This window comes from Heterodontus francisci, chromosome 23 (genome assembly GCF_036365525.1).
Source record: "Heterodontus francisci isolate sHetFra1 chromosome 23, sHetFra1.hap1, whole genome shotgun sequence".
Classification (NCBI taxonomy): domain Eukaryota; kingdom Metazoa; phylum Chordata; class Chondrichthyes; order Heterodontiformes; family Heterodontidae; genus Heterodontus; species Heterodontus francisci.
Window position 1 is genome coordinate 17,962,780 of NC_090393.1, and position 23,689 is coordinate 17,986,468.

The following is a 23,689-nucleotide window of genomic DNA, read 5'->3' on the forward strand; positions in this document are numbered from 1 at the left end:
GCTACCGAAGTGGATAACCTCACATTTATCCACATTATACTGCATCTGCCATGCATTTGCCCACTCACTCAACTTATTATCACAATATTGACTGTTTCATGCTTCAGGAAGACCGATATCTCCACAGGCCTGGCAACAGTCTAAGGATTACTATGTGTTGCCGTATATTTAGTAGCATTACATTTAATTTCTGATACATTGGCCCAGTTGTTATGCCCCTGTCAATCTCTTTGACTTGCATACTGAACATCCTGCTCTCCCACACAACTTGCTGTCATCTGCACATTTAGGCATTCTGCTTTTTATACTCATATCAAGATCATCAATATTGTAAACAACAGAAGTCCTCAAACTGACTCCACTGACCTAGTCTTTTTTTAAATTGGGAAGTCTTGGAGATGCTGTTAGTGCAGGAAAGGAGAAGATAAGGTGAGTGAAGAAGTGCTTATAAGATAATGCCAAACTTGGGTTTTGAAAGCCTGAAGATTGTAGAAGGATAAGAAAACTGAGGGAGGTAAGGAACTCCACAGCTTTGATATCATGGAAACGAGTCAGTTGGAGTAAGAGATGGCATGATGAATCTTGGTTTCAATACAGTGAGGACGCAGGGAGGTAGAAGGATGTGTAGTACAACATATTTGAAGCTTACAAGGGACAAGAGAAGAAGAACAATGACCATAGTGATATCAATAAAACAGGGAAAGGCAAGAAAGAATGCTATGGAGAGAGAGATTGATGGTTGGAAGAGAGCAAACAATGACCTATCGGATAACAACTGCTTCTTGTATCCTGCCCAGGAGTGCAAAAGAGAGATGCTAGGAGAGCATCCCAGAGGTCTGTCTGCTATCTACCGCTGTCCAACAAACAACATTATCATTGACCACTACCTAATGAATATGCCAAAATAGCTTTCGATTTAGCTATCTGTCTCTTCTGAGGGATTTTATCAATCATATTCCTGGAAGTCAAGATCTACCTCATAACTATCATTCAATCACTCCCTTAGATTCTCAAAGCATCCCAATAAATTTGTTAAACAGCACCGACTTTTCATAATCCCATCTGGTCTTGCAATTTCTGTTTCTACTTTTGATCCTGAATCATTTCCTCATTACACACTCCAGTGTTTTTCCTACTTTATTTGTCAAGTTACCGGCCTGTAATCTCCAGAATCATGGTTCTGATCCAATTAAAATCAGAACAGCAATGACTATTTTTTGGCTTTCAGCAGCTACTGCCTCTGTATTTAATGTACAGTGAAACATTTTGGCCACAGCTCCCACTCCTTCTAACCTCACTTCCGGAAGTATTCTTGGATAAATTCCTTCCGGGCCTGTTTTCCAGTGATTATTAAGGACCAATCCAAAACTTTTCTCTTTGGAATGTTCTCCCACCCATTCAATGCAGATGGGAATATTAAGTTTGCTAAAATGAGAAAGACCAGTTAACATTTTGACTATACTGTTTTGTTCTTTGTTGCACTATCCCAAAACTTTAATCTTTGAAACAACCTACTCGATCTTCAATACTTTGCCTGCTTTTAAGATTCTAAACAACATTCCTTCAAATTTATTTTTCCAATCTTATCTTTTCTGCAGGCTTTGAACGAAGTCATATTTTACAATCTTCCTCAATGATGAGCATTAACCCCATCTACATCTGCACCGCACCCTCCCCCCCAGCACCCCCGTAGCACCAGTACAGCAATTCCATTTCTACACAAACCATGCTCGAGGTTTTTCTGAATGAGATTTTCACTCTAGTGCTAACTTAAGGGCAGTTTTGTGTAACTTGTGCCCACTAGAAGGTGGGGGTTCAGGTTGCCCTGAGCTCATTTTACTAACAGGCCTTAGAGACAACGAACTTTCATCCTTCAACCCAAGGGTAAATTAAACGTCAGGGCCTGAGGATGAAAGGACAGCAATTTAACTGATGATTCTACACAGTCATTATTGAATTTTTGCTTATTACCAAACGTTTGTGGTGAACATCTGTTTAGGTTTAAGGTATCCATAGCTACAGCAATAACATATTAATATAATAATATAACATATAATAACATTTTTGGGTGTACTAAGAGATTGCGGACAGGATAGCCAATTGAAAGACAGGGCTACAGGTTGAATCCACTGGCTGACTGTGTCCTGGATTCACCACTGCCAGACTTGGAAAATGTGACACAGTGACAGCTTATCTCATTGGGCTATTCCGCAGTCATTGTCATGGTACCCTGAGTCAAACAGAACATCATGGTCAATAACCAATCGGAATGCAAGATTGTGTGCTGGTACTGTCAGTTTTTATTTCTTGAATCAAGAGTCTTCTGATTGTGGTTATTCTTTGTTTATGAAATGTACTTTTAAAAATAATTTTGTGTTTTCAATCAGAGGCATTTCATTCAAAATGGCATAAAAATGGAGATTCAATCACCGCTGAGAGATTATTATCACCTTCACTATCTAGTATCACTAACGAGTAGAAGTAAGATAACAGCCGAGGAATTCCCTGGAGCAGCCGCCACTGCACCGACATTACTTATTTGAAAGTGTGGCGGAAACTCCACAAGCAGCTCTGAGGAATTCCTGGCCTTTCCTCCACTCTGATCCTGTGCCTAAACTTCAAGCTCAGCAGAACTATGGCGATGCAACTTTTCCGTTACCTACACCAATCATCCTCACACCTTCATATTGCCAATTTAGGAGGTGACATCTCTCTTTCTTCTGTTTTTAGTTCACTGCCTAATGTATTCAATATCCTGCTTAAAATTCCAATAAATAGCTTAGTTAAAGTAGCAGATAAGAATTCAATGCAAATGTATTAAAAAGAAATAGTGAGTATGAGAACTTACCCAACTACAAGCCAGTTTCTGCCAAATTATAGCCAATTTTGGGCCCTAAATTTACACTCATTAGGATCTAGACTGGGAGACTAATGCTGCTTAAACTCTTTTACATAGCATACCTACAGCTGATGGAGAGAGGACACCTTCATCGCTGGAGATGAACCCAAGGTCAATGTTGTAACCCACTGTAAAACCCAGTCTTTTAATGATATGATCATTTTAAAACATCACTTCTTGCATTAAATTGTTGTCGGACTAAATTTTGGAGTACATCCATCTCCCAAAGACTCAGAGGATAGCTGCACTACCCAGCGAGCCATAAAGAGCAGGAGGTCCCAACTTTGATTCCTGGTGTGTGCTGATTCAAAGGAACTCAGCCAGGGCAGCGTCTGCACTCCTGGGTTAGAGAGTGGAAAAATGAATTATATTTCCTGCTCTTAACCACTCTCCAGTGACCACAACTGGAGGGTACACAGCTGGACATCTTGGGGAAACAGGATCTGGCTTGGCTGTGATGCAGTTTCTAGCTGAATATTTCATTAATCCTCATTGTCTAAGTTCACATGAAGAACACTCACTTGAGGAGATACTAAAGAGCAGTAGAGATCGATCGAACAGCTCCCCGGCAGGAAAAGAACTTGCACTTAGACAATACCTTTCATGACCTCATGACATCCTAAAGGGCTTTTAGTCAATGAAGTACTTTTGATGTGTAGTCTCTGTAGTAATTTAGGAAACACAGCAGCCAGTTTGCACACAGCAAGCTCCCACAAACAGCAATGTGTTACAATCTGTTTGTGTTGTTTATTGAGGGATAAATATCGGACAGGATACAAGGATACCATCCCTGTGCTTCTTTGAAAGAGTGCCATGGGATCTTTTATGTCCTCCTGAGATGGGGGGCTCTCAGTTTTTAGCACTTCATGCGAATAATGGCACCTCCAATTGTGCAGCGTTCCCTTAGCATTGCACTGGAGTGTCAGCCTAGATTATGTGCTCAAGCCTCTGGAGTGGGAATTTGAACCCATAACCTGCAAACTCAGAGGTGACCGTCCGACCAACAAAGCCAGAGCTGACACACAGGAGTCAGCTCCTGTAGGAGGGAAGAGCTGTTGGGGTGGAGGGGGGGGGGGGGGGGGGTAGAGTCGTTAGAGTCAAACCAGTTCACCCTCACAAGGGTTAAACTTCCACAAATAACTCCCCATTAGATACAGACAACACATTCCATTACTCAAATACAGTTATTTTTCTCCCCTTTGTTTTTAGAACATTGAGACATAATTTCTTTTTTGTGGAGGGCATGTTGAATAAACATGTGAACATATTTTGTTTCTGTTCGTCCTCTTTGTTTCTTTTCGTAGTAACCAATGATTCACTAAAATCTTCTGTTCAATTGAAACACACACACAGCCCTCTCTCTCCCTCTCATTCCCTCCCAACAGCTCGATCAGCTGCATAAAGCAGGGGATCTGGTCTCAGCGCAGCACACAAGCGTCTGACAGGAAGTCTGCTGCTGAAGAGTACTGAATCCCTGCAGCGCTCTCCCCACATTAAACTCCAAGCTAATAAAAACAATCTGTTGAGGAGGAGACGCAGAGAGAGAGAGAGGAGACCCCACAAGCCTAACTCCTAACCGATGGCTTGAGGGAATTAATCACAAGATAATTGGCAAGAGAAAGCTTTTACAACAGCAAAGAACGACAAAGACTGACAAGAAGTTTTTAAAACTCCTTCCAACTTAGACCTTTATTTCCAAGACGTTTTCTGCACGTAAGCCACTCACTGAGAAGACGCTTGTTTTATTTGAAGCAAAAGGTCAACAGGGTGAGTCGAAGTTTATATATTCTTTTGCCTGAATTGCTATGAGCCACGGCAGAAAGGAGATTTTATTTTTTCCTACTCTTATGTTTTTGCTTTCCTAAAAGTTGCCGCTGCAACAAATATCTTTTAAGCATGTGATGTAGATTACTGTGAAGGTAGTCTTAGTTTAGTCCATGAGGTTTCAATGCAAGGAGAAAAATCCTTAATATTTATGCAAAGTTTTCCTTCTCTCCTTTTCCCGACCCCTCTCTCCTCTCCTCACCCCATCCATCCCTCACCACCCCCACCCTACTACTTACTCTCTGCATTTCCATATTTCTACATATTTAAGAAGGTGTAGGAGTTCCAAAACTACTAAAAATATACTGGAACTTAAAGCCCTGTTTATGATTTTCCCAACAGCCAAAAGGGAAAAAGTCTTCACCTATTGTTCTTCACTGAAACAGCCCCTTCTGCTGTTACCTTTCAATTTGAAATGTTGTTTGTGGAAAAATATTATTGTATTTTAAAGAGGGGTTTGTCCTGAATTGGTAAAACAAAAGACTGTGAATGATAGAAATAGAACATTGAAATTGCTGGAATTGCAGTAAACATATGAAAAAGTTAGCATAATTTTTCAGGTCGATGCCTCATTTACTTGGCATTGTAACTGCTACCGTTTCCTCCATTTGTCTGTCCATTCGCTGCAGAATTCACTTTCATTTTCTCTACTCTAACTTTCTCATCAATGTCTTTTCTCTCTATTCACATATTCCTGTCTTTTTCTTTTCCTTCTCTCACTTTTGCTCCTTTTGCTTTGCTGTGCTCAGCTCCTATTTCACTTCAGGTAACCTCAGTCTGTTTTGCTGCTTATGGTCTCCTTCTGTCTCTCATTTCCCTCCTTTGCTTCTTCGCTTTCTCGTTCCGCTTCTCTGATGCCAGGTCTCTTCCCCTTCCTTGGCTTTCTGTTCTTTTTCTTTCTTTATCCGCAGAGATAAACTGATCTGACTATTGTAGCTATTCTACATAACTGAACCTAGACAATGGATATTAGCAGATTATTGGACTGCAACCAGTTGCAAAGACCTTGACTTCCACTTGCCATCGCCTGCCAATAACATGGACAATATTGTGAAGTTGCTGAGTGGGGCATGTTGGAAAAATATTATATCTTAGCTACTCCATGGTACTGTATCGCCATTCATGGCCAACAACTTCATTCTAAGTCATAACAGTCAGAACCTTCACCAACTATCTTACAGAAACAATTGTTTGACACAGATTCAAGTGAAAGGAGACTCAATGGACAATTCTGGGGAAAACAGTTTCTACCTTGAATCAAGGCCTCTCTTGGAGACCAGTAACTTGATGTTTTGTTTAACGCTTTAAGGGCTGATTTGTGGGATGGAGGGAGGGTGTTCTAAATTTCAGGATGAAATCATCTCTGGGCCAAACTGAGATTGTCTGAATACTTTCAGAGGTTGTTTATTTGGAGAATGCTGAGGGGCTTTTCCATACCTAATTTTCAAAGAGTTTTGTTTAATTGGGTTTCTATCCATTACACTCTGACCCCTTGTTGAGGGAGATGGATGGGAGGCCTGGATCTAATTATTAGGAGGAGATGGTGACTTCCTCGCTGAGTTTTATCCCTTTCTCCGGAGAAGATCCTGACCTCCACTTGCCATTTCCTGCCAACAGCACAGCCAACATTGTAAAGTTGGTGAGTGGGATACTGCGGAATATTGTTTTATTTTAAACGATTTATGTGATGGCACCACCAACACATTTAATTGTTGCAGCATCCTACATTTTTCTGATTTCGATATTATTAGATCATTAATTATCAGGGTGCTGGCTGGCGGAGGGGTGGAAGTTGGGATGGAAGCAGGATTCCCCAGTTGAATGGTGCTTCATCCAATAGTACCGATAGCACTCTTTTGTCAATGTACAGTCCACTGCTAACGCTGCTCTATTGGACTACTGTAGTTATTCTGGGGATGCTCTCTATCCCTCTGATTTTCACAACCCTCCTCTTCTCTAAACCCCTAGACTTCTTTCCCTCCTACTCAAAATGATATAGCTCGCCTGAACTTGGGCTATGAATAGCAGTCCAGGACTCAAACTCTGTATCTTCTGCACATCTGTTCCTTCTGATAAATGACGAAGTAATTGATTACAAAACTTGAAATTACCAATTAGTGGGACCAGTAGCACATTACCTCATCATATTACCCTTGACACCCCAGGCAATTTCTCCAATTTTCCGCCCAAATTTTCGCCAATCTCTTGATATTTTTTGACCCATTTGGGGTATTTCCACAGGCACTGGTATCTTCCAGTAATTCATGGAATCATACAGCACAGAAGGAGGCCACTCGGCCCATCATGTCCATGCCAGCTCTTTGAAAGAGCTGTCCAATTAGTCCCATTCCTCTGTTCTTTCCCCATAGCCCTGTAAATGTTTCCCTTTCAAGTATTTATCCAATTTCCCTTTAGAAAGTCACAGTTGAAGATGCATCTACCACCCTTTCAGGCAGTGCATTCTACTTCATAATAACTGGTGCCATAAAAACAATTCTCCTCATGTCCCCTTTGGTTCTTTTGCCAGGATATTTGTCCAAGTAGCTATTCTACTGAGTCTAGGCAATGAATATGAGCAGCTATTAAACTATGGGAAGCATTACAACCAATCCAGTTCTGTTTTCGTTCAATGTCCACAGCTTTGCACTTTTCAGCAGTGGGCACTTTTATAGTTTATACCAGGGAATGATCCAACAGGTTACTTGCTGAAATAGAAGATCACCAGCTACTGTAGTGAAAGCACTTGATTCTCTTCCCATGCTTTAACTCTAAATCCCTTATTCCAATATATAACCTCTGGATTATTATAACCTTACAGAAATTTCAAGTGTACATAATGTAAAGTAATATTGGCCACATCATGTAAAGTGCCAGATAATGCTAGTATCTAGCACGAGCAGAATATAAAGAGAGATGGTGGCGTAGCGGTAATGCCACTGGACTAGTAATCCAGAGACCCAGGATAATACTCTGGGGACACACGTTCAATACCCACCAAGGCAGTTGGTGGAATTTAAATTCAATTAATTAATAAAAATCTGGAATTGAAAGTTAGCCATGAAACTATCATCAATTGTTGTAAAAACCCATCTGCTTCACTAATGTCCTTTAGGGAAGGAAATCAGCCGTCCTTACCTGGTCTGGTCTACATGGGACTCCAGACCCACAGCAATGTGGCTGACTCTTAACTGCCCTTTGAAATGGCCTAGCAAGCCATTCAGTTGTGCAAAACTGCTGTACAAAACCTGATGGACTGCAGTGGTTCACAAAGGCAGTGCACCACCACCTTCTCAAGGGCAGTTAGGGATGGGCAACAAATGCTGGCCTTGTCAGTGATGCCCACATCCCATGAAGTGAATAAAAAATATATTTATTTAATGTGAGGTCTTTCACTCTTTGCCTGTTCTTGCTTCCCTGCACTCTCCATGATTAGCGAACTGAAGAAGTAATCAGACAATTCTGTAAGCGATGTGGCTCTCTGACTAGGATATGCTTGTGAGAGACACCCAAGAAGGTAATTCTGTTCTAACTTGCTGCCCCAATCCAAGAACAAAATCCCAAAGCTGTGTGGTGAATCACAGGTATGAGTCCACATCCTGCAAGCCTGTGACACGATCCTTCGCAATGCTGCTTGTAAAAGATTAAAAAGAATATCTTTGCTCCATTTTGGACTCGTACCTCCCATTCGATTTAAGACTTTTTGGGATTGATTTTCTGATCAGACCCTATCTGATGATGCATTCAGCTTGATCAATCTCGAGGTGACACTGGGGAATGGCTTAAAGGACGACTTATAGGGGAAAATTTGCAGGGCTATGGAGAAAGAGCAAGGGAGTGGAACTAATTGAGTAGCTCATACAAAGAGCCAGCACAGCCATAATGGGCTGAATGGCCTTCTTTTGTGCAGTAAGATTCTTTAAAACATGGACGTTCATCAGCAACTACAATGGAAGAACTTGTTTCTCTCCTCATGCTTTAACTCTAAGTCCTCCTATTCCAACATGTAACCTCTATGAAGGGGTGATGCATAAATTTAAAGGGACGTGGCCACATTAAGGTAAGTAGCTGCAGATGAGAATAAAATGGTTGTTTTTACAAAGGCCATTACATAGGCTGTTAATATTTTCATATATATTTCAGCCTTTGCAAAGGGCTGCACAATAAATGTGGAGCCAGATAACCAAGCCTGTGACCAACCGATGGAGTGGTACAACACTCTAATCCCCTGGTGAAACGGCAGTGGTTCAGGAAGAAGTACTAGCGAGGAGGATGACCCTGTTTTTTACTCCTGGACACTGCCCAGTCCTGGGATGCCATTCTATTCAATAAATTGTACCTTCAATAAAATCTATCTTTAAAGAAAAATGTTGAAATTACAAGTTAATTTGCTTAAAATAAATCTCACTTTTTGCTTTCCTTAAGCATTGTACTGGTTTCTGATGCATGTTCAATCATGGGAAGACTCTGATAGAATCTGCTACTTTTATTCTTAGTATATCCTGTGCAGATTGACAAAAGATGCAGTGTTTTGCTCATGTGGGTTACCAAATGAGACTCTTGCTGCAGCCTGTGAAATACTAGTGTCCCACTGCAGTTCAACCTCCTGCAAAGCCAGACCATTTGATCCAATTTGATACAATCTCTCTCTTATTCCAAATTATTGTCCTCCTCTCCATTGATGTCCCATTGCAAGGTACTTCTGTTATTTAGGTTCCTTCTTCAATTCACAAATTAACCAAATTTTCTTGACAATTTAGTTGTGTCTTTATAGCATTCAACAATATTTATCTTCAACTTGTGAATGTGCTGTCTCTCCCTCTCACTTTTCTTTTTCTTTCCCCTTTCATTCCCATTTTCTCCCAATCCCCCTCTATCCTTCTCCTCACTGTTTTGCTGCCACTTCTCTTTCATTAATATTCCCTCCACTTTATCCTTCTATTCCCTCTCTCATGTATGCTCCCACTCTCATTTATTCTATCTATTATTCCCTCTACACACTCCCTTGCTTCTTCTTTCTCAATATAACACTGGCTCTCTCATTAATTATTTCTTGCTAATCTTACTCTTTTTCACTCCCCATCAGTCATTAATACATTATTTCTCTCCGCCTCTTATTAATACTCTCACTATCACCCCTTTACTTTTTGATCTCTCTTTCATTTATATTCTCCCTTGAATCCTCTACTCTGTTTCTCACTTCCTCATCGTTGATTTTCTCTCTCTCTTGCTCCTTGACTCATTCTCTCAAAAACAACAACTTATATTTAGAAAGCACCTTTAATGTAATAAAATGTCCCAAGGCATTTCACAAAAGCATTATAAAACAAAGTCTGACACCGAACCACAAAAGGAGGTATTAGGTCAGATGACCAAAAGCTTGGTCAAAGATCTTGACGAGTATCTTAAGGAGGAAAGCAAGGTGGAGAGGCGTAGGAAGGCTATTCCAGGGCTTAGGGCCTAGGCAACTGAAGGTGCGGCCATCAACAGTGGAGCAATTAAAATCAGGGATGCACAAGAGGCCAGAATTAGAGGAGCACAGATATCTAGGAGGGTTGTGGGGCTGGAGGAGATTACAGAGATAGGGAGGGGTGAGGCCATGGAGGGATTTGAAAACAAGGATGAGAATTTTAAAATCAGGACATTGCTTGACCGGGAGCCAATGTAGGTCAGCGAGCACAGGGTGATAGGGCAACGGGACTTGGTGTGAGTTAAGACACGGGCAGCAGAGTTTTGGATGACCTCTAGTTTATTGAGAGTAGAATGTGGGAGGTCAGCCAGGAGTGCATTGGAATAGTCAAGTCTAGAGGTAATGAAGGCATAAATGAGGGTTTCAGCAGCAGATGAGCTGAGATAGGGGTGGTCGGGTGCTGTTGTGGAGGTGGAGCAAAGCGGTCTTAGTGATGGCACAAATATGAGGTTTGAAGCTCATTTTGGGGCCAGATGTCACATAAAGATTCCAAACAGACTGACTTAATCTCAGACTGTTGCCAGGGATAGGGATGGAGTCGGTAGCTAGGGAGTGGAGTTTGGAGCGGGGACTGAAAACAATGGCTTCAGTCTTCCCAATATTTAATATCACTGCTATTCTTTGTCTCACTTCCTCTCTTACTCTCACTATTCTCTTCTCAGTTTTTTTGGCTCTTATTCTCTTTCTGTTGCTCCTTCTGGCTCTGACTTTTTCCTCTTGTGCTCTCACTCACTTCTCCTTTCTTTCCTTTGTCTCTCATTCTGTCGTCCTAACCCTTTTAATTCCCTATTGTTAAGTGCTTCTTTCTGACCCATAACTTCATCTCTTCTGCCTTTTTCTCATTTCTCCCTCTCCTCCCTCTGCTGCCCATATCTGAATAGAAACCAACAGGGACTCAAAAACTAAAATAAAGACATTCTTGTGCAGCCGCAGAACCACAGATTCTTGCTGGATTTGCTGAGCTGGCCTCCCTCTAATGTTTGGAGTCTGCATTAACTCTCCAGATTTATGGCACAATGATGACAGTTTCTGTTAGACTCATCAGGCCTCTGACCTGTTTCTTTATTCCCTTCTGGAAAATGGACTTTTTAAAAATTCCCAATGCTTCAAAGACGATTGACAACCTAGTATGTGCTTTTTAATAAATGATATTTCTGATCTTTGTCTGATCATTTATTTTCATGCTTTTTAGTTTTCTCATGTTAAGCAAGAAAAAAAAACCCCACAGCTAGCCAGAAAACCAGATTGAGCTTAAAAAGCACTGAATACCTTCACATTTGAAGTAACACCACATATGCTCTGGTTTTCTCAGCAACATTGTCCAAGAATGTGTGAAATTTCACTCCATCCAATGCCTAACACAGTACAGAGCTCATGAGGGCTGACTTCCTCTAATTATTTTCCATACTTTCCCCTTCCTTTCCAGAAGATGCTGACATGCTGGGGCATGGTTCCACGGTCAGCAGATCCCTTTGGTATCTCACCCGACTGGCCATTCATCTTAGGCAACAGGATAGTGCATGTCGGCAGGCCATTCAAACGTGGAGCTCTCACGGCCAATTCTGATCCTGTTCCCTCGCATTTATTCAAGTAGTGCAGCAATCAGAATTGGGAACCTGATTGGGAGAGTTATAGCTCAGGGGAAAATGTCACCAGCTGAGCACAGTGGTTGTTTACTGGACTAGTAATCAGCTGACTAATGATCCAGAGACATGAGCTCAAATCCCACAATAGTAGCTGGGGGAATTTAAATTCAATTAGTTAAATCAAAATCTGGAATAAAAAGCTAGCATCATTAATGGTGACCATGAATCCATCGTGACTGGATGTGACTCCAGACCCACAGCAATGTGCTTGACTCCTAACTGCCCTGTGAAATAGCCTGGCAAGCCACTAAAGAAGCTCAGCATCATATTCTCAAGGAATGGGGGAGAAATCCTGACCTTGCCTGCAACACCCACATCCTTTTTCATAATTCTTTCATGGAATATGGGTGTCGCTGGCAAGGCCAGCATTTGTTGCCCATCCCTAATTGCCCTTGACAACTGAGTAGCTGGCTAGTCCAGGTAAGGACAGCAGATTTCCTTCCCCAAAGGGCATTAGCGAACCAGATGGGCTTTTATGACAATCAATGGTAGTTTCATGGCACCATTACTGAGACGAGCTTTCAATTCCAGATTTTTAATTGAAAAATTGAATTTAAATTCCAGCAGTTGCTGTGGTGGGATTTGAACCCATGTTCCCCCAGGGCATTAGCCTGAGCTTCTGGATTACTAGCTCACATTACCACTACACCACCATCTCCCCTATGAACAACTAAAAAAAAAATTAGCGTGGTACTGAGGCATAAAGACCAGGAAGGTCTGTGCTGAGGTTGCTGATAAGTTGGTGTCGCTCTTTGAGTGCTACAAGTGCCCTGAGCATCTCTGGTGAAAATCAGCTCAGATTGCTATCCAGTCACTGCTGCTGGAAAAGACATATGGGAACCGTCAGGCGAGGATGACAAGAGCCTCGGCTATATTGTCTACGGGGTCAAGCAGTTTGATGACACTCAGGGGCCTTGGCTGTTCTGCCAGACTCCCACTGGTACGCTGGTGGAACCCAGACACACTGCATCCTGACCTCAGTCTGGGAAAGTCCCACTCGGTCTTGTAAGGACTGAAGCCTCTGCCTGCCCATTACCAGGCCAACCAGGACAGAGGGAGGTTTGCGGTTGGTTGGGGGGGGGGGGCGGCGGATGCAGGGGTTCCTTACGCAGGGAGTTCTTGCTTCTACAGAGCAACACAGGAGGCCAGTACACCAAGCAAGATAATGCCTATGACCACCAGAAGGTTGGATTTTGGGCTCCACCAGGACACCTCTGAAAAAGGGAACACTTTTTCAAACAGTTTAGTATTGGCCCCCTTACACAGGTGGGAGAGAGAGGGGGCAGAATGGGGTCTCTGTAGGGGTGGGGCAGTCTGGCAACCTCACAGATACCTGGTAGGTATCCAAGTTTCTAGCAGTATGGGGAAAGCAGGCACTCGAGATGTGCTCGCAGTGGCACAGCTGTCTGCCAGCCTCATGGAAATGAGGTTGCCTCCCCTTGATCCCATTAACCCATGGGGCTAGCACTGCAGGGCACTGACATATATGCTGACATTGTGGCATGCAGATTTACTGTCCCTCAATGTCTCGGCTGAGGCACATCATACACTGGAAAGAAATCATTCGGCGAGGAGGGACAAAAAATTGAAGTGCTAAGAGCAGAGGATCTAAATGTAGCAACTTCTCTATCCAGACGTAAGGATAAGTGGGTGAGTTAGAAGCTCTGAGACACTTAAAGCGCTTAGGTGCAGAAAGTGGGGCAATGAAACAGGTCCAGAGATACGGTTAGCATTTAAACCTGGAGGCAGGCTGTTGACCTTGGTGCCCCGCGGCTTTCAAAGACCTTGGCGGTTTTCCTATGGCTGCTAGAGGTCTGAAGTGCCCTGGCATATTGAGGGCCTCCTGCACAAGTGCAACTGCCACCTCCTTCATCGTGGCTATGTGAGGTGCTGGTGGCACTGACAGAGGATCTGAGGAGCCACTGTCAGTGCCAGGAGTGCCCTGAGAGGAGCCCCCCCCCCCCACCAGATGCATCAGGCAGCTGCTCCTCCACCCTTTCAGGGCACAATTGTCCCTTCCTGTTCACCTGAAGAGTCTGCGGACTTGGCGGTGAGTCCCCGATTTCCCCCCCCCACCCCCACCCCTTGCCCAGCCATTGCTCCACAGAGCTCATGGAGGTGGCAGTGGCATGCAGGTCTGAGTGGTCTGGTTCTCCAAAAGGGGCACCAATCTCTCAATGGAGGAAGCCAAGCATGCACATGACAGAGGCACGGCGGCAGTCATGGCCTGGATGGACTCTTCGTTGCCCGCACTAGGGTGCACATATCCTCCGCGAAATGTTCTCACATCACACGCTGCAGCCCCAGCATCTGCCATCTTGTTGACGACTCCAAAGGCATGTCATCAGCCTAAGGCTCAGCACCAGCCTGGCCTCCCAAAGACCTCAACTGTCACAGCCTCCGTCAGCTGCTCAGGTGTGATCCCAAATCTACACGCAAACAGATACCCACCGACGTGAGAGTATCTGTGCAGGTTCAGGGTGCAGAGGAATGATATGACCTAAGAGGGGGATGGCTGTCCCCCGGTCACTGCAGCTGTCTGCTCTTGTCTTTGACCTGTGTGAGAGAGAAGGGTAATTAGAGGGTAATGCGCATTTCATCAAATCCTTCACGGTACTCCTACTGTGGAGCTCCATGTGACCAGTGGTGGACTCATGAGCGTGATGCGTCATGTTTACCAGAGGCTTTCTTATGTCCATCCATTAGGCCACTCACTCTCTCAGGGCTCCACTCCTGTATCAGCACCTGCAATGGACTGGCCTCCATACTGGCCTCTGACCTCCAGAGCAGCCTCCTCCATCAGCATCAGGATGGCGAGGAACGAGATGTTGCCATTGGTCTTGGCCCTTTCCTTAATTTTGCACAGTCTTCTCCTGCAAGCACATAAATGTCCATTGTTAGTCGCCCGCCTCTAGACCTGCACAGCGCCTATGTTGTTGACAGCCTGACTGTCCATAATGGAGCTACAGGATTGCCTCTGTGTGCGGCCACTCAGTAGGAGAAGTGCAAGGGTCAACTCTGACGGGCCGGGGCCCTTCACACAGTGGCTGACTTGCCTCTTGACAAGCCAGACTGCTGCCTGGCCATTGCCAGTGGCTGGGTGGGAATGCCCTTTCTACTAATCTCACATTCATGCCTTGTGACTTGCTTGTCTTGACCTTACCCAGTTGGCTTATCACAATCAATGGGCATCTGTCAAGTGGTGCAAAAGAAAGAAGTAACAAAAAGAGACAAAACATTGTGAAATTTGTGTGTTGGAATGTTTGCACAATGACAGAGGCAGATGATGACATGCATCCAAGACGTTCTGCGCCTGTTGCCAGAGAACTAGCTTGGCTTGTTAGCGTTATCGCAGCACTCAGCGAAATTCACTTTGCAGAATAAGAATCATTGACAGAACACAAAGTAGGCTACACAGTTTATTGGTCAGAAAAATGCAAGGAGGAACAACACCTATCTGGTGACGGCCTTATGATAAAGAATACGATTGCAAGAAAGCTCCACAGCCTTCCCACTGTTCATTCTGATCGTCTCATGACCCCTCGACTGTCGAGTCTAAACAACCAGTTTGCTACCATTATCAGCATATATGCCCCCATGCTACAGGCTGATCTTGTTGTGAAAGAAGGCTTCTACTGCGATCTGCACAACCTTCTTCATAAGACCAATGCCAATGATAAGCTCATCAAACTGGGGGATTTTAATGCAAGAGTTGGTTCAATCCAAGAACCCTGGAAAGGCATGCTAGGCGGGCACAGCATTGACAACTGCAATGTTAATGTTTGTTTGCTTCTGGAATTCTGTTGCGAGCATAAGCTCAGCATCACCAATACCAGCAGAAGGCCAGATTCAAAACCACTTGGAGACATCCACATTCAAAACACTGGCACCTCTTGGACTACATCCTAGTTGACCACGAGATGTACTTCACAACAGAGTTATGCTCAGTGCTGACTGTTACACTTACCATAAACTGTTCCGAGCAAAGGTCGCCCTCAAAATTAAGCCACCTCCCAAGAGCAAGGGTCCAGTAATAAAGAAACTCCAAGTTCACCAACTAGGTCTGCCGGAGGTTAAAGCAGAACTTGTGAGCAAATTGGAAATTAAGCTCAATGATAGCAGTGCTCCCAGACGTTGAAACAGACCCAGGTGAACAGTGGAAGCAGCTGCGATCGGTTCTTCAGGAAACAGCTGCAGAAGTGGTCAGTTACTCCGTAAGAAAGAATAGTGACTGGTTCAGTGAGGAAGACTCCAGAATTCAAGATTAGTTCCAAAAGGAGCGCTCCTGCGATACAAAACTTCTTGCGAGACCAGGTGGCCAATCTGCAAAAGCTGTTTATAGGGAAGTCTGCAGTGCCCTACAAACCAAACTTTGAGTCATTCAATATGACTGGTGGCAAACACTGGCAGAGAAGACACAGAGTTACTCAGACAGTGAGGACATGAGATCTTTTTACAAGTCCTTGAAGACCGTTTACAGACCATTCCACCGGATGCAGGCACCATAGACATCCACAAACAATCACCAAGAAAACTCTCATTGAGAGTCAGTGTGGATTTAATCTGAGCAGAGGAACCACAGATATGGTCTTTGTACTGAGACAAATCCAAGAAAAATGCAGGGAACAGAACATGGGCCTTTATGTTTCCTTCATGGACCTCACAAAGGCATTTGATACCATCAGCCGGGATGGACAGTGGGAAATACTGTCTAGACTGGGTTGTCCACTGAAGTTGCTGGAGATACTCCGCCAGCTGCATGTTGGACAGAAAGGTCAGGTGAAACTGAATGGAGCTCTCTCTGACAAATTCCCTATCTCCAATAGTGTAAAACAAGGGTGTGTTCTTGCACTGACCCCCTTTTCCATCTTGTTCAGCATGATGCTTCAGGAGGTCGAGAGATTTGACAGAGGGTATTTACATCTGCTTCTGAACAGATGGCATCTTTTCAATCTATGACGACTCTTGGTGCTTATACAGACCACAGGAGTGCACATTTTGGAACTTCTTTTTGCTGATGATTGTGCCCTTGTGGCCGCCACATAGGAAGCACTACAGCTCATCGAATGAGAAAGAAAAATTCCAAAGGGAGGACCCATCATCTGTGGTTAACTAAAAAAGTTAAAGATAGTATCCAACTTAAAGAAAAAACATACAATTGTGCAAAGATGGGAGGCAGGTCAGAAAATTGGACAGAATATAAAAAACAGCAAAGAATGACTAAAAGATTGATAAGGAGGGAAAAATTAGAGTACGAGAGAAAGCTAGCTAGAAATATAAAGTCAGATAGTAAGAGTTTCTATAGATATTTAAAAAGGAAAAGAGTTAACAAAGTGAGCATTGGTCCTATAGAAAGTGAGTCTGAGGAATTAGTAAGGGAAAATAAGGAGATGGCAAATGAATTGAACAGGTATTGGTCTTCACTATCGAGGATACAAGTATACAGAGGATACAAGAAACATCCCAGTATTAGCTGTAAATCAGGAAATGGAAAGGAGGGAGGAACTCAAGAAAATGCCAATTACTGGGAAAGTGATACTGAGTAAATTGTTGGAGCTGCGGCTGACAAGTCCCTGGGTCCTGATGGACTTCATCCTAAGGTGTTAAAAGAAGTGGCTAGTGAGATAGTTGATGCATTGGTTTTAATTTTCCAAAATTCCTTCGATTCAGGGAAAGTTCCATTAGATTGGAAAACAGCGAATGTAACTCCTTTATTCAAAAAAGGAAGGAGACAGAAGGCAGGAACTACAGGTCAGTTAGCTTAACATCTGTCTTAGGGAAAATGTTAGAAGCTATTATTAAAGACCTTATAGCAGGGCAATTCGAAAAATTCAAGGTAATCAGGCAGACTCAACATGGTTTTGTGAAGGGAGGGGTTAAGGTACATTTTGGGACACTGTGGAGGGTACTTTAGCCTCTTTCTAACCCATGTTGTACCTGAGCTGAAAGTGCTCGATAGGGCAGTTCAGAGGGAGCTTTACTTGACATCTAACCTGGGCTGTACCTCAACTCGAAGTGCAAACAAAACATGGTAAAATTATAACTGGGAGAGTAAAACAACAGTAGCAGCTGAGAGACAGGCCTGCAATATCCAGAACCCTGGGGAGATCAGCATTGGCCACTGAAGTGGCATGGGCAGTGCCAACTGCTTTACCTCCTTCACCAAGCAAAGCACAGCAGGGTTTGGAAATCATAAATCTGACTCTCTCAATGATACTGTGCCGTGCATCTCACTTTCAATAACACTGTACCTCACGGCTGTGAATAACACTGTACCTCATGGCTCTCTGTCAGTAAAACTGTACTGGTCACTGAATAGTGACATAATTAATTAAGTGATATAATTATCTTGCTTTTCTTTTAAATTTATACATAGATTCGGTTCCCTATGGACTTCGCTGACAGTCACTCATAGCAGAAGCTGCTTGAGTGCTCATGCATTACAGTGCTCATTGCAGTCCAGCTCTGTACTTCCGGACCTGTGCATCTTGTGCTCTCTGATGCAGGCTTTGGTTTCAAACTTGCACATGAGGCCTGTGCTATTTCTTTCACTTTTTGCTCGATTGCCTACAGTTTCCATCTTTTTTTAACTCCACAAACACCCTCGCCATGGTACAAGGCTAGAATAATCCTCCCAGTTCTGTGTTAAATGGCAGCAATTTGTTTTTAATTCATGCTGTAAGTTGATTATTTTCTACCACAAAACAGGACGTTACAGGACAGCGTTGCTCAGTAGCAGGGTGCCCATTTACCTGCCCTCTCAGCCTGGGTCGTGCACAAGCCCATCAATGACTTTTGTGAATCACTGGATTGTGGTAACAGACAGAAAAATGTGGCAACAAGTTAATCGACAGGTCCAGATGACATTGTAAATTTGAGCAGATTACATCACCTCGACTCAGGCTCGAGATTATAGCCTAGAAATTACTCCCAGGAATCTCTAGCTGTTTCTAATATGTACAGCAGGGAGTCTACACTGCATTTCTGATGCCACATGTGCAATTCCCAAACCCTGGGAATTCAGGCCTTTTCATCTTCACTAAACTGCTCTGTTGAATTTTGTGAGTCTAGTGGTTTGAGAAAGAGCTGTTCCTAGTACTGTTGCTTAGGTGAATAAATCCTAAATTAGTTCACCAAGAACTGATGGCAACAGCAGCTTGATACATATACAAATTAATAAGAACAGAGATTTAAGCTTTCTATCTGGCCCCTGAGGGTCCATACACACATGTGTCCTGCAAAGATAAGAGCCTAGATACTGCTGTTGTCAACTTGAATAGTTGTGTGGATCTTTATTCCAGTTTTGCCTTAGCAGTGCCTCTGTGCAGATGCTGTTTGTGTCACATTCCCAGCCCATGAGGACTGTGGTATTCGAATATTGACAGTATGGACCAGAAATCACAGCTGGTGATATTGATAAACTAATATTTAACACATCCATATGACAACTCTCCATCCACTGTTTTAAATAGGTCTCTGTTAACTTCCCTTGGCTAGAATGGAAATAAATATCAGGAGAGATGTAAAATGGGCTATGACTCACTATCACCCATTTTGACATTTCAGACAAAGTCAAAATCTACTCTAAACTATATGTGCACACTTCAAATGAGGGCCACTGGATAGTAATTAGGAGCAAGAATTTGTTTATTTGTTTTTGTTCCCTTCTCTAACCCAGGCTCATTCCAGCTGAGGTCAGCTAACTCAGCATTTACCCTACATTAAACCTGGGACCTTTCTGGGCTGTGTAGTTTAGGAGTCTACCTCCGAGTCTCAATAGTATTTGAAAAGTATTTTTCTTTTATTTCTAATCTGTTGTATTGTTCTTTCTCAGTTTAAATAGATTTTTGAGCTTACTGTGGAAGACAACAATGGCCGTCTCATTGGTGTTATGGCTGCTTGTCCTCACAAGTGTATGTCCAAGTACAACAAACCCCATCAGCAGCACAGATGTACCATTAACGTCAAACTCAGCAGAATCATCCGGCGCTTTTGAATCTGACAACAGTTTTACTGAAGTATCATCTTCTGTCATGGAGACTTCAGAAACTGTCAGCTACACAGCCCCTGTTTCCACAAGCAAAACGACTGACACCCCTTCGAAACCTGCCTCTATTGGTGCTGCTATCATGGAATTTATCAACCAACATATGATCTTAATCATCATTGCTGGGGTTATTCTGATCTTACTGATTGTCATAGTGTGCACTGTGGTGTTGGTGAAGCAAAACTATAAGGCTTCGGCCTACTACCCATCTTCATACCCCAAGAAAAAGTATGTGGATGAGCAAGACAAAAGAGGTTCTACCAAGACATTTGATGAGATTCCTGAGAAGGTCAATGATAATCCCAAGGAAGAGGTGGTAAGCTCTTCTAAGCAGCTGGAAGCAGACATACTCACAGTGACCCACAACCTCAAAAAGAAGACGCCATCCAAAGGAGAGGCTGATATAGCTGAAAATGGAGAGCCCTCCCAGAAAGCAGATAAGGAGGGAGGGAGCATCACATCGCCAGGGGCAGGAGCAAAAGAAGGAAAAGGCCAAACATCAGACACAATAGAAAACAAAGGATCTGAAACAGACGGGAAAGTGGAAGGAAATGAAAAACTGGCCAAAGGGCAAAAAGGAGGAGAAGGAAGAGGAAACAAGGAAAATGATGATGAGGAGGGAAAGGATAAGGGGACAAAGAAGAAATCTGAAAGTGGAGAAGGCACAAGCACCAACTCTGATCAACTACCTGCTGGCAATATGAGCAGCAAGTCCCCCAAGGCCACTTTAGAGCAGACAACAGATGCAGCTGAGACCAAGGGTGTGGATAATGTAGTCAGTCCAGACAGCAAGGAGCCAAAGGAAGTTAAGTTAGCACAACCGGGGTTGAATGAAGCAAGCAATGTTGCTGAGCCCAGTGCAGACGTCAGTGACCTAGAGAAAACCCCATTGATCCCAACCCTGGATGGCATGCCCAGTGACACCAGGGCTTTTTAAAGAGCAATCAAAGGATGAACGAACATTACATCGATATGAGATGTGCACAGAGGACTACTTAAATGGTGACAATTTGGAGGGTTTGCTCAGCTTACAACAAAACCACATATTTTCAACCAGACGCTTTTAAAAACATACTTTACAAAAAATTTCAGCATAAAATGATATGCAGGATGATGATAATCAGAATAAAAACTGCAACCATTTTGAATACTTAATGAAAAGTTTAAAAAAAAAATGAAGTTTTATAATTTCTCTGGGCCCATGATTCCCATGATAGCGGGGCAATAGTCAGCCTATAAATGGGATAACCACAAGGAGATTCCACTATCCAGGAATGCTTGAATTTGCTCTTTGGGCAGTTTAACCACTTTGAAGGATTGCAAATATCGTCATTGGACAATTTCTCTAATTTAAACCATCAAATCTAATCCGGTTACCCCAAATCAAAACCCCAGCCAATTGACTTGCTAGTTTAGGCTTTGAAATTTTCAGTCATGTTGCCAATTCATTCCCCTCACATGCAAGTAAATTTCAGCCATCTGACTGGATATTTGAAACTCACACATTACAAGAAACAGATTTTGAGTCTGTGCTTTTGGACCTACCTGAAGCAGAAAACTACACACCTCAAACGCATGGGCGATTAGTTGATGGCTACTAGCAAGTATTCCTGCACACTGGAATGTAGTGAATAACGTTTTTTGCTGTTCTCTGTAAAGTGTTAACATGTCAAGTTAAAGGAATTTGTGTACCCACAAATGCAGTCTAATTAAAGGTCTTCCAAAGGAGCCATACACCATAAATGCAGCCAAAGTAATACATTTTTTAACTGGAAAAAGAACAGCTGGATGTTTTAACCCTTTCATAGTCCAGCAATAGAATCCATTGGCAGTGCCCGAAAATAATCATCTGAAAAAAGGGCTGAAATTTCAAATGCATCATTGGATAGCTGTTATCCCAAAATGGCCATTCAATTAAGGTTTGAACAAAAACGCTCAACATCAACATTTTTAAAGCATTATTATTAATACAGACTGTTCAGGCAGGTTCTGAACAAAATTAAACACACAGCAGTTTTAATTGGGTAAAGCTCCTTGAAGGAAACTTAAAGTTTATCAGACTAAACTGCAATATCCAATCAGGTAGCTCGAGCAGAATTATCCTTCCATTTTAGCGGTAACTTCAACCGTGAGCTCTCCTTTGCTTTTAGTTTTAGTAAAACTAAGCACAAATTTGAGACAAATGCTTTAGAATCTTCTGGAAACCAAAAGGCTAGGTTTCTTACATGTGTTACCGATGTAGAGAGCTCCAGGAAGAAGGCAGAGTGTTTCCAGCCACACAGTGAATTCAGTGCCAGCAAGATTCAGGTGGTGAAGTGGGTGGACTTAACCCTGAAAGCACCATTTGGCACGCTGGCCAAGTGGGGGCTCCCGAGATTACTCAGCAGGGCACAATCATGCGGAATTAGCCGCTACTACAATTCAATTGTTTCACGTTCAGGAAATCCATTTTTAATTTATATTTTCATGGGTCGTTTCTGAGGCGAGCAAATTATCCTTGCACTCCGGGCTGTGTGGACGCAACACTCACATGGCAAGAGAGCAGGTGGCCTGCTCCAAAAGGAAGAACAGCTACTTTCCATAGCCAGAGCTATCCGGGTGCGGGCTCCCTCATTTGCTTTCTCCTTTCCCAGCCTGTCGATGCTGCAGTCACAGCATGGATTGGGGAAGAGAATGAAAAGGGGCCATTCAAACTTTTAAGATCACAGGTAATACTGGAAACCTGAAATAAAAGCAGAAAATGTGGGAGGTGCACAGCAGGTCAATCAACATCAGGTTAAGGTTGAGATGTAGATCATCCAAACCCTAGGTTGACATACACCCTAGACATTAACTCTTTCAGACCCTGACAGGTCTGCTGTGTGTTTTCAGAATGCTCACAGACCCTGCCTCGCCTATTCTTGAGGAAGTTCATGTGATTGATCAGAATTTGTTTTACATTTGTGTTATTAATCTACAACATAAAAATATCATATAAATCAGGCACAGATTTTCTTCCAGTTTCAATATTATTTATCATTTCTCTCTCTCTCTGCCCTCGCCCCTAATTTTGGTCCCCATGCCCCAGTGCACCCATTCTCTAAAAGAGACCTGTTATTTGTGTCACTGGCTGTTGGGGGTAAGGGCTGTTTACAAGGGCGCCTGCAGGAACTGGCCTTCAGAATTCTATCACCCTAGGGGAGCTCCTTCTGTCAGTGCCTCTTCTCACATTGCACTGATGAGGTCGAGAGCTCACTGCGTGAAGCATAAGGCAGTGAATTCCCACCCCACACTCTGTGACATTACACACCATCCAGGACAGGCACGTTTATATCATTGTGTATCACTGCCTTATGATGAGAATCTCATATAACACACAAAGCTGGACAATAGTAACCATTCTGTTTAATGCTTTTTTGTTGAATTCAGAGATGTAGTGGAACTTACTGCTGGCAAAATATAATAAATAATTTTTAATGAAACAATGCCTTTCTTAATTCTTTATTTTGAAATAAGTCTCTTTATCCATTCTACAGATAGCTGCAACTCTCCACTTCCTCACTAGCTGTTCTTCATGTGTAAGTCTGAGACAGTGAGTGTTAGCATGGAATTGAAGTGCAAAGGGCCTCATGACCAAGCCCAACGGGTCAGCAGCTAGTGTCCGCATGCTTCTATTTCCCATCACTGGTGATCAGGAACAGAATGCTGGGTTGATTGCACTCTCCCTAACCTAGGGATGCTGAAAACCAATTGGGTGGCCCAAATGCTCGGCCAGCTGAGATCAGCTAACAGCACAAACCAGGAATTGAACTCAAAATATTCCCATT

At 43.1% G+C, this 23,689-nt stretch overlaps 1 protein-coding gene across 1 annotated transcript; it reads left to right on the forward strand.

Annotated features, from left to right (window-relative positions):
* Positions 1–4,275: 4,275 nt before the first annotated feature.
* Positions 4,276–23,347, forward strand: tmem119b (transmembrane protein 119b). The gene is made up of 2 exons (XM_068054786.1): positions 4,276–4,666; positions 19,671–23,347. The coding sequence occupies exon 2, from the start codon at positions 19,708–19,710 to the stop codon at positions 20,818–20,820; it is 1,113 nt and encodes a 370-aa protein (XP_067910887.1). The 5' UTR covers positions 4,276–4,666; positions 19,671–19,707; the 3' UTR covers positions 20,821–23,347.
* Positions 23,348–23,689: the final 342 nt, after the last annotated feature.